This window comes from Leptodactylus fuscus, chromosome 4, assembly GCF_031893055.1.
Source record: "Leptodactylus fuscus isolate aLepFus1 chromosome 4, aLepFus1.hap2, whole genome shotgun sequence".
NCBI classification, from domain to species: domain Eukaryota; kingdom Metazoa; phylum Chordata; class Amphibia; order Anura; family Leptodactylidae; genus Leptodactylus; species Leptodactylus fuscus.
In genome coordinates, this window is record NC_134268.1 from 50216711 (window position 1) to 50230487 (window position 13777).

Genomic DNA, 13777 nt, shown 5'->3' on the forward strand with positions numbered 1-13777 from the left:
TCTTTTATTTTCTGTTTGGTTGTCCCGATTGCCACGATAAAAATACCATTTACTGATAGAAGAATGGCGGTACTATTCAGTCGCTAATATGTTTTCTTTCTTTTTGTCTGCATTCTTAGGGGTCCAGCATAACAGACACTTGCACTGAAATGCTGATGCAGGGAGTCCTTTTAAAAATTTCCTCTGGGAATATCCAAGAGCGGATTTTCTTTCTCTTTGATAACCTTTTAGTGTACTGCAAAAGAAAACATCGGTAAGTCTTAGCAAACAGCGTGAAAAGATTCTGAATGTTCAATATACGTTTTAAGGACGTTTAATGGACTTTTAAGCCCTTATTAACCCTTTAGGTGTGTAATGTGCAATGCCTGGGCTCATCTAAATGAACATTTGTGAACATTTTTATATAACTATATATAGCTTTTTATATAACTATATAATGTGGTATTGGGTAATGACTTCAGTCGTACATTATTGGGCACATTGGGTGAAATTCTCTTCCTGTACAGTTTTTGCTGGGTGTGGGCCTACACTAAGGTTTAATCCAGGTACCAAGTGCTGAGCCACCATAGAATCTTATACCCAAATGTGGTCATCTATCAAGGCTCAGGCTGGTCCACAGGTGGGCAAGTGAATGCGCTGGTGAGCCCCTGAACCTGGTGGCATGACACCGTACACTTACTGTACTTCACACAGATACTCTTCATGCAGCGTCTCATCCAAGCTGTGCATCAGTATAATATACTGGGTAAATTATTTACAAAAACACTTTTTTTAATACTGTAGACACATTATGCAGCTGAGGGCTCGTTCACATCTGCGCCCGGTCTCCGTTCTGCAGGTTTCTGTTTCCTGCACAAAACAGAGGCAGGATACGTAAATCTGCAGGACTCTTTCATACCCATTCATTTGAATGGGTTTGAAAGATGTCCGGCCGTGAGCATTTTATGCTCTCCGCCGCGAAATCGTTTTTTTTTCAAATCGGACAGAGAGTCGGACATGCAGTACTCTGTGTCCGATGTTTTTTAAAAACTGTTTTGCGGTGGAGAGCATAAAATGCTCACCACAGCTCACGGCCGGTCCAGAGCATGCAGAAGACGGAAACCACAGAACGGACTGCCGAACACTAGTGTGAACCTAGCGTCAGATATCTGGGTGCAGAGTCAGGTGGGCCAGGATCCTTCCTTCTTGGGTCATCCTGCAACATCCTTGCTACCTGAGATCTACTGTTGTGTGGGCTCGCACAGCTAAATGGGTGCTAGGACAAGGCAAAAAGCCAAGTTACATAGTTACATACATAGTTACATAGTAGATGAGGTTGGATGAAGACATCAGTCCATAAAGTCCAACCTATAACTCTACAATCCCCTACAAGTTGCAGGCTAATGACAGGGCCTGAGGCAAGGACTAGTCTTACACTGGTTACAGCACTACAGTTGAGAACTAGAATGCACTACGTCTACTACTATACTTCAGTACCTGCTTTGAAGCTATAGGCGACATAACTGTTGTAGATTAGCTAATATTTATTCATATCTGCATGTGTGTTACTTCATTTGAGGATATATTATAAGTTTCATATACCAGAATCCTTGAAAACAACAGGTTGTCCATAAATACAAGTAATATGAACACCAGGGTATCAGGCAGCCACTCACAAACCACCTCTGTTGTAGAGCCATTGTAGAGTACCCCTCCTCTGAACCACAGGAACCATTTCAATGAGTGCCACATAATGCTACAATTTTCCTGACTACTGCAATTCCCAATGACAACAACAAATGAGTGTTTTATCTGTAGGAATGATAGATTCAGCAGAGTTTTCCTTCATACGTAACACTTTAACAACACTGCGATGCAGAGTGTTCACTTGATTCTTTCATTGACTTCTTATGGCTTATGTTCTGTTCTGTGATATCATGTTGCAGCAAGCTCTCACTGTCAGTCATTGTCACTCAAGCAGGTCATACACATTAGACCAAGGTAGGTTTGAGCTATGGGGTCCATGTGCTTTCACTGCACACTACTTGTCAATGCGTTCAGTAGTCTGTTCGGGGGGTCCCCATGCAGACTTCCAGAAATGGATTACTGACGCAGATCTGAACCAGGCCTCAGCGGGAGAGGCCTTCTGTCGAATGTGTAGTTGACTTTTAACCAAATGGACATAACCAGCCACCAGAGTTGTCTATCTCCTTCCTCTCTGCACATGTATACTCAGACATCTAGAGTATGGGGAACTTTGGAGCATTAACATTAGCCGAACTCAAGATCGGAGAACCTGAGGTTCAAGAATCTCCAAGCAGATTATGAACTAAACGTTATTTGTCCGCAGAGCTGTTACATGGAAAATGTTATAGATGTGACAAAAACCAGCCAATGAAGAATTCTATTTAAAAAAAAAAATGGAGGACATATTCATCTTGACAATGCAGATAAAAAGTTTTCTAACTTTCAACCAGATTATAAAATAGTTAATAAAACATTAATGAGGTTACAATTCACACCGACATCTGTAACCCAAGGGTGTAGCTGGAGGGAGGGGGCAATTGGTGTATGTACCCCGATTGGCTGTCAGAGGAGCGCCAACATACCAGTTTTCTATATTTAGATACAGAGTAAAGGCAGTGAAATGAACCTTTGCCCCGTGTGACGAAAAACCTAGCAAACGGATCTGGTAACCTGTTGCATCTATAATTCCAAATATAGTATCCAGAAGGCTATGACATTGAGGAAGTCGTGTGGAAGTCTCTAGAGTTATGTAAATTGTTTGCATTTGTGCATTTGGCCCTCTCCTTCTCTTTAGATAAATAATCTACATTCCTGTGTTTCCTTAGGGAAACAAGGAATACTGATAGCAAGTAAAGTCGCTGACGGTAATGTCCAAGCAACATGAGATATACTGCCCTCTCCTATGTTGTGTGTATAAGTTACCCTGACAATGTCACCATGGTGAAAAATCAGCAATTATGTAAAATAACATCTCTAGATTGCAAATACAAACAAAATATGAAAACTTTCTTGGTTCCAAGTTATAAGTCAAAGGCTAAAATATTCTATAGATCTATGTGTATCTATGCATGCAATACATACAACATGCAGCCAGGATGCTGCCAAACCCAGGGATCAGACGAATGTAGCTGAAGGCAATTTTATTTTTAACGGTCATGGGGTACATGTAGAGAGGTGGATTTAACTGTGAAAGCACCACAGGTTCCTTTGCTATACCAGGAGTAGGTATGTACTGCCCACATTAGGATTTTACCCCATTCATTTTTGAGAAGACTACTTGCAGTTGTGCATGTAATATTCTAATGCATTGCAATCCTCTTCTAAGTGACCTACACTTGTTAAATTTGTTGAGAAATTTGGATGCCCACAGCCCCCCAAGAGATTAAGTACCCGGGGGCCACCCAATTGGACCATATTAGCATCTTCTACTAGTGCTTCATGTAAAATGATGTTCACTTCAGCATGAACTGGTGGAGCAATTATAAGTCACTTAGGTCCAGACTTGGACTGACCCACTGGGGTATCATTGAATTCCCGGGGGGCCCTGTACCTTTAGCCAGGGCCAGCATCAGGGGAGGTGGGCAGACTGGTAAATTGCCCTGGGACCCCATTCCCAAAGGAGACCCCTTGGATCCAGAGCCTGATGACTCTGGAACTCGGATTCAGGCTCAGCCATGTTGATAATGGAAAGGAACCCAGTATAATACACTCCCCAGGGGCCTCTGTGGAGTATATTATACTATGTGGGACCACTGTGGAGCATATTATACTTGGGGGCACTGTAGGGAGCATACAGTCCTATGAAAAAGTTTGGGCACCCCTATTAATCTTAATCATTTTTAGTTCTAAATATTTTGGTGTTTGCAACAGCCATTTCAGTTTGATATATCTAATAACTGATGGACACAGTAATATTTCAGGATTGAAATGAGGTTTATTGTACTAACAGAAAATGCGCAATATGCATTAAACCAAAATTTGACCGGTGCAAAAATATGGGCACCTCAACAGAAAAGTGACATTAATATTTAGTAGATCCTCCTTTTGCAAAGATAACAGCCTCTAGTCGCTTCCTGTAGCTTTTAATCAGTTCCTGGATCCTGGATGAAGGTATTTTGGACCATTTCTTTCTACAAAACAATTCAAGTTCAGTTAAGTTTGATGGTCGCCGAACATGGACAGCCCGCTCTCAAATGATCTGAAAACAAAGATTGTTCAACATAGTTGTTCAGGGGAAGGATACAAAACGTTGTCTCAGAGATTTAACCTGTCAGTTTCCACTGTGAGGAACATAGTAAGGAAATGGAAGACCACAGGGACAGTTCTTGTTAAGCCCAGAAGTGGCAGGCCAAGAAAAATATCAGAAAGGCAGAGAAGAAGAATGGTGAGAACAGTCAAGGACAATCCACAGACCACCTCCAAAGAGCTGCAGCATCATCTTGCTGCAGATGGTGTCACTGTGCATCGGTCAACTATACAGCGCACTTTGCACAAATAGAAGCTGTATGGGAGAGTGATGAGAAAGAAGCCGTTTCTGCACGTACGCCACAAATAGAGTTGCCTGAGGTATGAAAAAGCACATTTGGACAAGGCAGCTTCATTTTGGAAACAAAAATTGAGTTGTTTGGTTATAAAAAAAGGCGTTATGCATGGCGTCCAAAAAGAAACAGCATTCCAAGAAAAACACATGCTACCCACTGTAAAATTTGGTGGAGGTTCCATCATGCTTTGGGGCTGTGTGGCCAATGCCGGCATCGGGAATCTTGTTAAAGTTGAGAGTCGCATGGATTCCACTCAGTATCAGCAGATTCTTGAGAATAATGTTCAAGAATCAGTGACGAAGTTGAAGTTACGCCAGGGATGGATATTTCAGCAAGACAATGATCCAAAACACCGCTCCAAATCCTCAGGCATTCATGCAGAGGAACAATTACAATGTTCTGGAATGGCCATCCCAGTCCCCAGACCTGAATATCATTGAACATCTGTGGGATGATTTGAAGCGGGCTGTCCATGCTCGGCGACCATCTAACTTAACTGAACTTGAATTGTTTGTCCAAAATACCTTTATCCAGGATCCAGGAACTGATTAAAAGCTACAGGAAGCGACTAGAGGCTGTTATCTTTGCAAAAGGAGGATCTACTAAATATTAATGTCACTTTTCTGTTGAGGTGTCCATACTTTTGCACCGGTTAAATTTTGGTTTAATGCATATTGCACATTTTCTGTTAGTACAATAAACCTCATTTCAATCCTGAAATATTACTGTGTCCATCAGTTATTAGATATATCAAACTGAAATGGCTGTTGCAAATACCAAAATATTTAGAACTAAAAATGATTAAGATTAATAGGGGTGCCCAAACTTTTTCATAGGACTGTATTATATTGTGTGGGGCCAATGTGGAGTGTTATACTGTGTGTGGTCACTGTGGAGCTTTACATCGGAGGGGCAGTTTGGGGAGCCTATTATACTGTGAGAATTATTCTTCTGCACTGTAGAGCATATTATATTGTGTAAGGACCACTTTGGAGCATTATACTGTAGTGTGTGTGTGTGTGTGGGGGGGGGGGGTCTGGGGAGAATATTATACTTTGTGGACCCACCAATGGGTATTATACTGTGTAGTGTCTCTGGGAGCTTTATATTGTCTGGGTGCTCTGGGGGGCATATTATACTAGAGAGCATATTATACTGTGTGACATTTTATATACCATGTGGGGACACTATAGGGGGCTCAGTGTTGCATTTTATACTGTGTGGGGCCACTGTGGAGCATTATATACCATGTGAGGCCACTGTAGGGGGCCCAGGGGAGTGTTTTATACTGTGGTGGGCACTGTGGATCATTATATACCATGTGAAGCATTATACTGTGGTGGGGCTCTGAGCAGCATATTATACTGTGTGGAGCCACTATGGGGGGGCTCAGGGGAGTATGTTATACTGTGGAGGGAACTTTGGAGCATTATATACCATGTAGAACATTATACTGTGGGAGGGTCAAAATTCCTGTAGGCAGCCCTGTGTCCTATGTCTGCATCACAGCTCTCTCACTATAATCTTGCATATGTGTGTAGTGCTCCATGGCCATGTTATTCCTCATACAGTACTGTGCATGTACCGACCATGGATATTGTGGGGGTGTACATTACTATAGAGGATGACTTTACTGGGAACATACTCATTAACGCTGGATAGTCAGCACATATGAAGGAGCCGTCGTGTAGGCTATTAGCAAGATGCTGTTGGGTGGACCCCTGGAACAACTTTCATATGGAGGGCTCCCAGGCCCTGCAGTCTGACACTGAAATGGGTCTGTGAGATGCCATTGATGTCCATGGCCTGATGGATCTGGCATGGCTTGAATTCCTGCTCAATGACCAGATATGAACAAAGTCAAGTTACATTCTGACCAAGAGAGGTATTGATAGCACCTTGATAGCACAATGTTGGTGGATTATAACTTCATTCCGACACATTGAAAGCACGGATAGCAGTAATTTTAGGTGTAATTTACTAGTACAATTATACATAAGTGGTAATAAGTGGAGATGTGTGCACTAGTCTCTATAACAGCAATTAACTTAGATTTTGTTTCATTTGAAGGCGATTGAAGAACAGCAAAGCATCCACAGATGGGCTCCGCTATCTCTTCCGAGGCCGGATTAACACAGAAGTGATGGAGGTTGAGAATGTAGATGACGGAACAGGTGTGTATATAAATAATCCCAGCAAAATGATTGTCAGTACTGATAAACCAACCAATTCCCACTGTGCAAGCTGACAAGTGAATAAAGATGGTTCCATGTCTAAATCAGTTCTCTCCATTCTCTATCATCTATCTATACATATTTATCCATATCTATCTATCTATCTATCTATCTATCTATCTATCTATCTATCTATCTATCTATCCAAAACATAGATAGATGTTTACATGTATATTTAGTACTGTATGTATATAACGATATCATACTCACACATTCTTTATCAGAATACTCAGATTCTATTAATGTAAACACAATAGGGCACATTTACTATTGGAGTTGTAACTCCAAACTTACATTTTGCCGCATCATGGAGCATTCTTGCACATCTACTTTGAGATCAACTTTTTTGACTTGGTTATATTTGACTATTAGTAAATATGAGCATCACACAAGGATATACTTTGGTTATATATGAATGTAATTATAAGGTTGTGTTCACATCAGTGGCGTAAACATTGCAGTAGCAGTGGGAGCGGCTGCCACAGGGCCCCAGGACCTTATTGCGTCCAGCAGGCCCCTGATGTTTTTGATTTTTTTTGTAACACTAGCAGGTAACGGGCCTTAATTATTTACCGATCCTCGCTCTTGCTCATGACCGACTGCGCTTCCTATTCTGCTGGTGGCTGTGAACCCGACAAACACTGCTATCATTATAATGATTGGAGGCCCAGGGGAGGTGAGAAACATAAAAAACACTGTTACGTAACTCTCCTGCACCCTATCAGGCTTCGGGCCTCCTTGGTGACATCCTAGACATCACCCTGGGCCAGGTTGACATCATTATGTATTACGATGCATGCCTGGCTCACGTAACGTCTGGTCTAATAATGAAGGAGGCTCAAAGTAACAGGAAGTGCGTCGGAGCCAGGGAGAGGAAAGTAACACAGTTTTTTATGTTTGTATTCTCCCCTGAGTTTCCGATCATTATACTCTAATATTTCATCATGGGTGGTCCATAATAGGGCATAATACTATGTGAAAAGGCCACTATGGGGTATAATACTGTGTGCAGGGGCCACTATGGGGCATAAAAGTGTTTGTAGGGGCCACTATGGTGCATATAGTGTGTGCAGGGGCCACTAATTGTGTGTGTATGCCAGGCATGGTATATAAAATGTTCGCCTGGGGGCCCATCCATTCCTAGTTACGGCACTGGTTCACATATACATACCCTTAATTGTAGTGTCCTACCAACGTGGTACAGACAAGCTGTAGAATAACTGATGCCCGAATGGTAGCATCTAATGTCTATGCAGCAATCCAGGCATGGGCCAAACTAATCTAGGAGCCCTACAGAAAATGCTGCAGGTAAAAGTTTTTTTGACCTGGCTCATGGACATGTCCACTGTCATATCACACTACAGAAGCTTCTATTATCATGCAAATACCATAGAATATTCTGTATTTGTTCTAGCATCAGTCTCATTCCATCTTTTCGATACTACACTGGAAGGAAACTACATCTTGTATATGTGAAAAACACTCTGAAGAAAACCTCTCCTTGTTACAAATAAATGTTATCTCTTTGCTCTATGATCCAAAAACACATTGTTCTTGATTGAAGTTGGTTATGCACTGGTCAGACTAGGGTACAGAGCCTGGTGAATTCCCTAGTTTTTACCTCCACATGGTGTGGATTTTACTGCAGAACAAAGGTTGCAGTCCCCAGAATAGATTATGGGGATAACGTCCATCCTTAGGGAGAGACCACCTTCTCAGGTGTGTGGAGACTTATACAGCCATAGTTGCTCCACTGCAAGGGAACATGGGAAGAATATGCATATGTCCCCAGAATAGTCAGCCAAATGCAGAAGTAAAGACAGTCTAAAAACAAAGACTGAACATGGAATGTGGAACAGGGCCATAAAGCCAGGAGTCTAGAAAAGGACCAGGAGATTGAACCATGAACATGGAAACCAGGAATGCAGCCTGGAGTGGGAATATGATCTCAGACCTGAAATAAGGTCAATGCAAAGGAACATGAACACTGTACAATGATATTATCTAGAACAGATTCAAGGGTCCTCACCAGGAATGCAATTCAGGAAGCTGTACATCTGTCAGTTCTAACATAGTGTTCAATGGTGAAGGCAGGGATATAGTTAGTAACAGCCAGTGGCGTAACTATAGTCTTTTGGGCCTGGGTACAATCTTTTGTCCGGGGACCCCTACCTCGTCCGTACAGTGAATTCTTGGTAGTGATGGTAATGGGAGCTAAGGAGTTTAATCATCTTTAGTGCGGTTAGGGTAATTTGTGGGTCTCCTTGGTTTATGGGCCAGGTGGAAGCTGAAATCTCAATACTGATGCCAGTGCTCATGGGCCCCTACGGCTCCTGTGCCCCAGTGGAGTGCACCCTCTGCACCCCTCAAATTACGCCCCTGGTAACAGCCAGGAGTTAGGTAGTTCACAGACAATGACACACTACTAAGTGTCAGAAGCAATGTGGTGAAACACAGTTAAAAAAATACTTTGAAGAATAGTGGCAACAAAGTAGTTTGAGGCAGGATTTGCAGAAACAAAGGACCAAACAGGCCATTTTAAGTGAACAGTACACTGATACCAAAGCATTTAATGAGAATGCTGGCGGCTGGGTTTACAGAGAAAACCTTGCTGGGCACATCAGGACAAGCTGCATTGCAACAGAGCTCAGAACTTTGCTGCAGCAGTGTGTGGTTGAGCAGTAGGGAAAGAACAATACAGAGTAAATTGGGAACAAACAAAGGCTTGAATACGCCACCAGGATCAAATGACATCACAATACCAATGTAAGGTCCAGTTAACATCTCCGCATGGGTTTCCCTTTGGAGAGTCCACTTGCAGCACTTTTCTCTCTGCATTTTTCATGCAGAGAGGGGAACGGATGACCCCAGTGCAGATTTGAACTGGACCTACGCGGTGTGCGCCAGTTGTGTGGAGATGTGGCAGAACTACAAAGAAGCAGGGGGTAACACGGTGGCTCAGTGGTTAGCACTGCAGCCTTGCGGAATACTGCCAGGAACGACATCTACAAGGAGTTTGTATGTTCTCTCCATGTTTGCATGGATTTCCTCCCATATGCCAAAGACATACTGATAGGGAAAATGTACTTTGTGAGCCCTATGTGGGGCTCACAATCTACAAAAAAAAAAAAAAAAGCACAGGAGGATGGGGGTGAAAGAGAGAGCGATGTGTAAGCTCAAACAGCACTTTACATCATGATCAACTCAACCATTCCAAAGGGACAATAACAAATCAAATTAAAAAATAAATAAAAGTAAATAAATTTCAATAATCGAATTGACCATCCATCTCATTCCAGTGTGTACTGTCTATTATACAAAAATGACATTTGTAATGCCATTTTTGTATATTTTTGTATTAATAAAAACGCGTTATGATAACATAAATAACCCTGCAAATAAACACAATTTCTCACCTGTAGCAGAACGCGTGCGGTTTAATAACCAGAGATGTTTAATTGCTGTACTTACACCGTACAATTTATTTCACTTTATGCAGCTGCTAGTAAAGCCACAGATTTATTGATGTATTAATAATTGGAAATATGGCTCTGCTGCGACTTTATTAACTTTTTTATTGCTCTGGGAGCTTCATCTGTAATACAAATTGCATATTGATGCTTATAAATGAGCAAATAAATTGTATTACTTGCTACACAAAGGATTACAGAAACTTTGATTGAAACTGTACAAATGGTCTTGATCTCTGACATGCGGTCACTTTTCCAATACAGGCCCTTTAATCTTCACAACTTCATTTCCTATTAGTAAAAGCCAGTGGAGGTCAAAGAACGGGATAAAACTATATTTTTTCCTCAAATAATTAACATTAACGCCACTGATATCATATTATAACACAATATGCAAAAATCAATTCTAATATTTATTTTTCTCCTGGACTTGGCTTGGTCCTCGTCCAGTGACTATTGATCTCTTGCTGGTATTGTTCAGTTGTAGATTCTCTGTGGTTAGCGAAGAAAATAAAATACAATGCAGCTGTATTATAGGGTAAGATGACAATATAAGCAGTGTGTTGTTAGTGGCTACATTACAGTTATTAAGCCCATTAAGGTGTCATATTAAGGTAGGGTGCCATCCCATAGAACTATAGGGTTAATCAATAACCCTTTGTAAAGCACAGGCTGTTGAGCAGGCAGCCTCACCTATTCTTAGAACTCCCATAGAATTGAATGACTTGTTCATACATGGCCCCAATCCTTAATGGGACTACATTATCAAGAAAGAAGCTGGTCCCAGAGGTAGGACCTACATCTATCAGACATTTAAGGCATAGCCTATGGATATACAAGGGGGTATTTCTCCTAAAAGATTTTTAAGTCTACCTTGCAGCATACAGGGAGTTATTAGATTGCGTATGCCCTGCTACGAATTCTGGGAAAAGAATGTGCAAATAAGGGGAACTTACTCTAGCTCCACCTTTGAAAAGGTAGCTCCCTATAGATCAATGTCTGTTTCTCCTGAAACTTAGTGGCATGATCTGGAAATAAAGCCAAGCCAGGTCTTAGGTTTCAGGAAAACCAGACATAGATCTATAGGGAGCTACCTTTTCAAAGGTGGAGCTAGAGTAAGTTCCCCTTATTTGCACATTCTTTTCCCAGAAAGCTACCACCAAGAGGGACCAGTTTGCCTATGATCATAGCCATAAGTGCTTAACAATTCTAATGGCCACTGCTTGGAGATTGTGCCTCTCAATACTGGAAAAGTTGTGTTGTCTCCCTGATGGATGGCTGGATTGGTGTTACTACATGGAGGCCAGATTATACAATAAGTGAAGTTATCCTGTTGCTGCAAAGTGTTGTGTTTATTACCGCACATACTCTACATATTATATACCCCGACAGTTAGATGTATATATTCCTCTCCTGTCGGTATAGTCCGTGTACTGCCTTTGTGAATCTCTTATTAACAGCTAATGTAACTCCTGCTCCGGTGGCAGATACTGTGCCTTTGAGTTCTGGAATGTGGCTGCACAATAGGGCAGACAATTGTTCATTTTTCTCCCTGGAAACATACAAACACACATCTGCTGGGAACAGGAGAACAGCATGGAGATGGATATTTAGTCATCCACTTCCTGATAGAATTGCTAATAAATTCTAGAAGAAGCTGACGTTTCCCAGCTTGAGTATACAATATGTGACTGCATTCTGGCTTCTCCAAGTGAACATGGTCTGCACTCATTACACTGTCATAAGACTAGATCCAGATTCTTTATATCTACCTGTTAAAGGGAATACTGGGCTTCTGGAATACTTGGCTTTAGAATGCTCATCCTACTCTCAATGGGGGGATCTATTTAGACGAGTGCCAGAAATGCACCACATTTACACTATGTCAGTAAATTAGCGTGGATGGGTTAGTAAATTACCGGCCCAATATGAATAGAGGCATTAGTATTTGACATAAGCATGTCCAGAAAGCCTTCTATATGTACGAAATATATACATACATTCCAATAAATAGCTGTGCTGCATGTTAAATTTGTTCAGGGGCACTGCCATTGGGGATACAGAGATAGCAGCCCCATCTGACCGCTGTGCTCGAGCTAGGAAAAAGACCCTTCTGCCATACTAGAAAACAACAGTATTACACATGGCTAGTGGGGGTCCCATGTTGGATTTGGAGGCATCAAGACCTAGGACCTTCATCTTTTGCTCTTTGATGGGCAAATCCATGAGAAAAACTCCACACAAACCACAGTCAACACAGAACTCTGGTCCTGACTTCTTGTACAATGATTTCAATGGAAATGACATCAATGACATCAATGGAAATTTCAGCATCCTATAAATAATGTAATTCAAATCAATGAAGCTTTATTAATAATGTCTAAGGCTTCATACACACAATCAGAATTCATGGCCGAGTGCCGTTACATTTGGACCTGACTCTTCCATTGAAGTCCAATTGGTCAGTGAAAAAATGCTACATACGGTGCCAAGATTTTCTCATGAATATTCCAAAAAGTGTCCCATTGATATTGTGGCCCCCACGATCATTCATAAAAAAAACCTATTGGGGATTAAAGGGATTGTACAAGATTAGAAAGACATGGTGGCCTTTTTAAAAGACCGCACTACACCTACTACAGGTTGAGTTTGGTATTGCAGCTCAGATCCATTTGAGTGAAGGCAACTAAGCAATAACACCACACATGACCTGTGGATAGGCGAGGAACTGATTAAGAAAAAAAAAACAAAAAAAAAACAGGCATTTTCTAACTCTTGCACATCCCCTTTAAGACACATATAATGATATTATTGATTTCTTTGTGTTCGACGTGCGGTAATTTTTTGCATTTTCTGAAGGTGATCTGCAAGGTCTGGGAATACAAACTAACAAAGGTTTCATTAAATACTTCCTTTTCTCCCAGTCTTACTGTTCTCTCATAGATATCGTCCTATCAGTTAATTACTATGTCTGCTAAATAGACTGAAACTCTGTGCGAGAAGCTTCCCCTTTAATGTCCGCCTCTTACCACTGACCATTTTAATGAGCACATCTTGCTTGTTTCACTGGGGATCTTGCTGTTCTTTACAAATCTATTGAGAACCAAAACACCCAGCTCCTTTCATACTTATGAGTACATAGTAAGAAAAACTCGAGTAACCCCGCTTAATCCTGCCAGTGAACAGCTACATGCTGATATTCAGAATACTCTTCATACTGTAGGTAGAGTAAAATCGAGCAAAACATTCAATTTTATTATCTCAAGCTTGCAGCTTTGTTTTTTTACCCCTATGGCTTCTCTCTCAGAAAGTCCCTGTTTTCACTGTACAAATTAATAAAAAGTTGGCAGCATTATTAACAACATAGAAAGAAAGAGACAGAAGAGCATTTACAGGGAGAGTGAGGGAGACAGCACTATCTGGGCCAAGAACATATAGAGGAGAAAAGGGCAAGTAGGTAGTGCTAGTTATCTAGTACACTTATAGGGATATAAACAAAGAGACAGGGATGCAGTATTAAATGTCC

General features: G+C 41.3%; 1 protein-coding gene across 2 annotated transcripts in view; it reads left to right on the forward strand.

The window, feature by feature from the left end:
• Positions 1-13777, forward strand: part of PREX2 (phosphatidylinositol-3,4,5-trisphosphate dependent Rac exchange factor 2) — a 201557-nt gene that overhangs the window by 61605 nt on the left and 126175 nt on the right. For both annotated transcript variants that reach the window (XR_012715440.1, XM_075270399.1), the window contains exons 7-8: positions 120-253; positions 6618-6721. Coding sequence is in view for 1 of the 2 variants with exons in the window: in XM_075270399.1 (XP_075126500.1) it covers positions 120-253; positions 6618-6721 (238 nt within the window). In the remaining variant the exon portion in view is untranslated. The remainder of the gene's footprint in view (positions 1-119; positions 254-6617; positions 6722-13777) is intronic.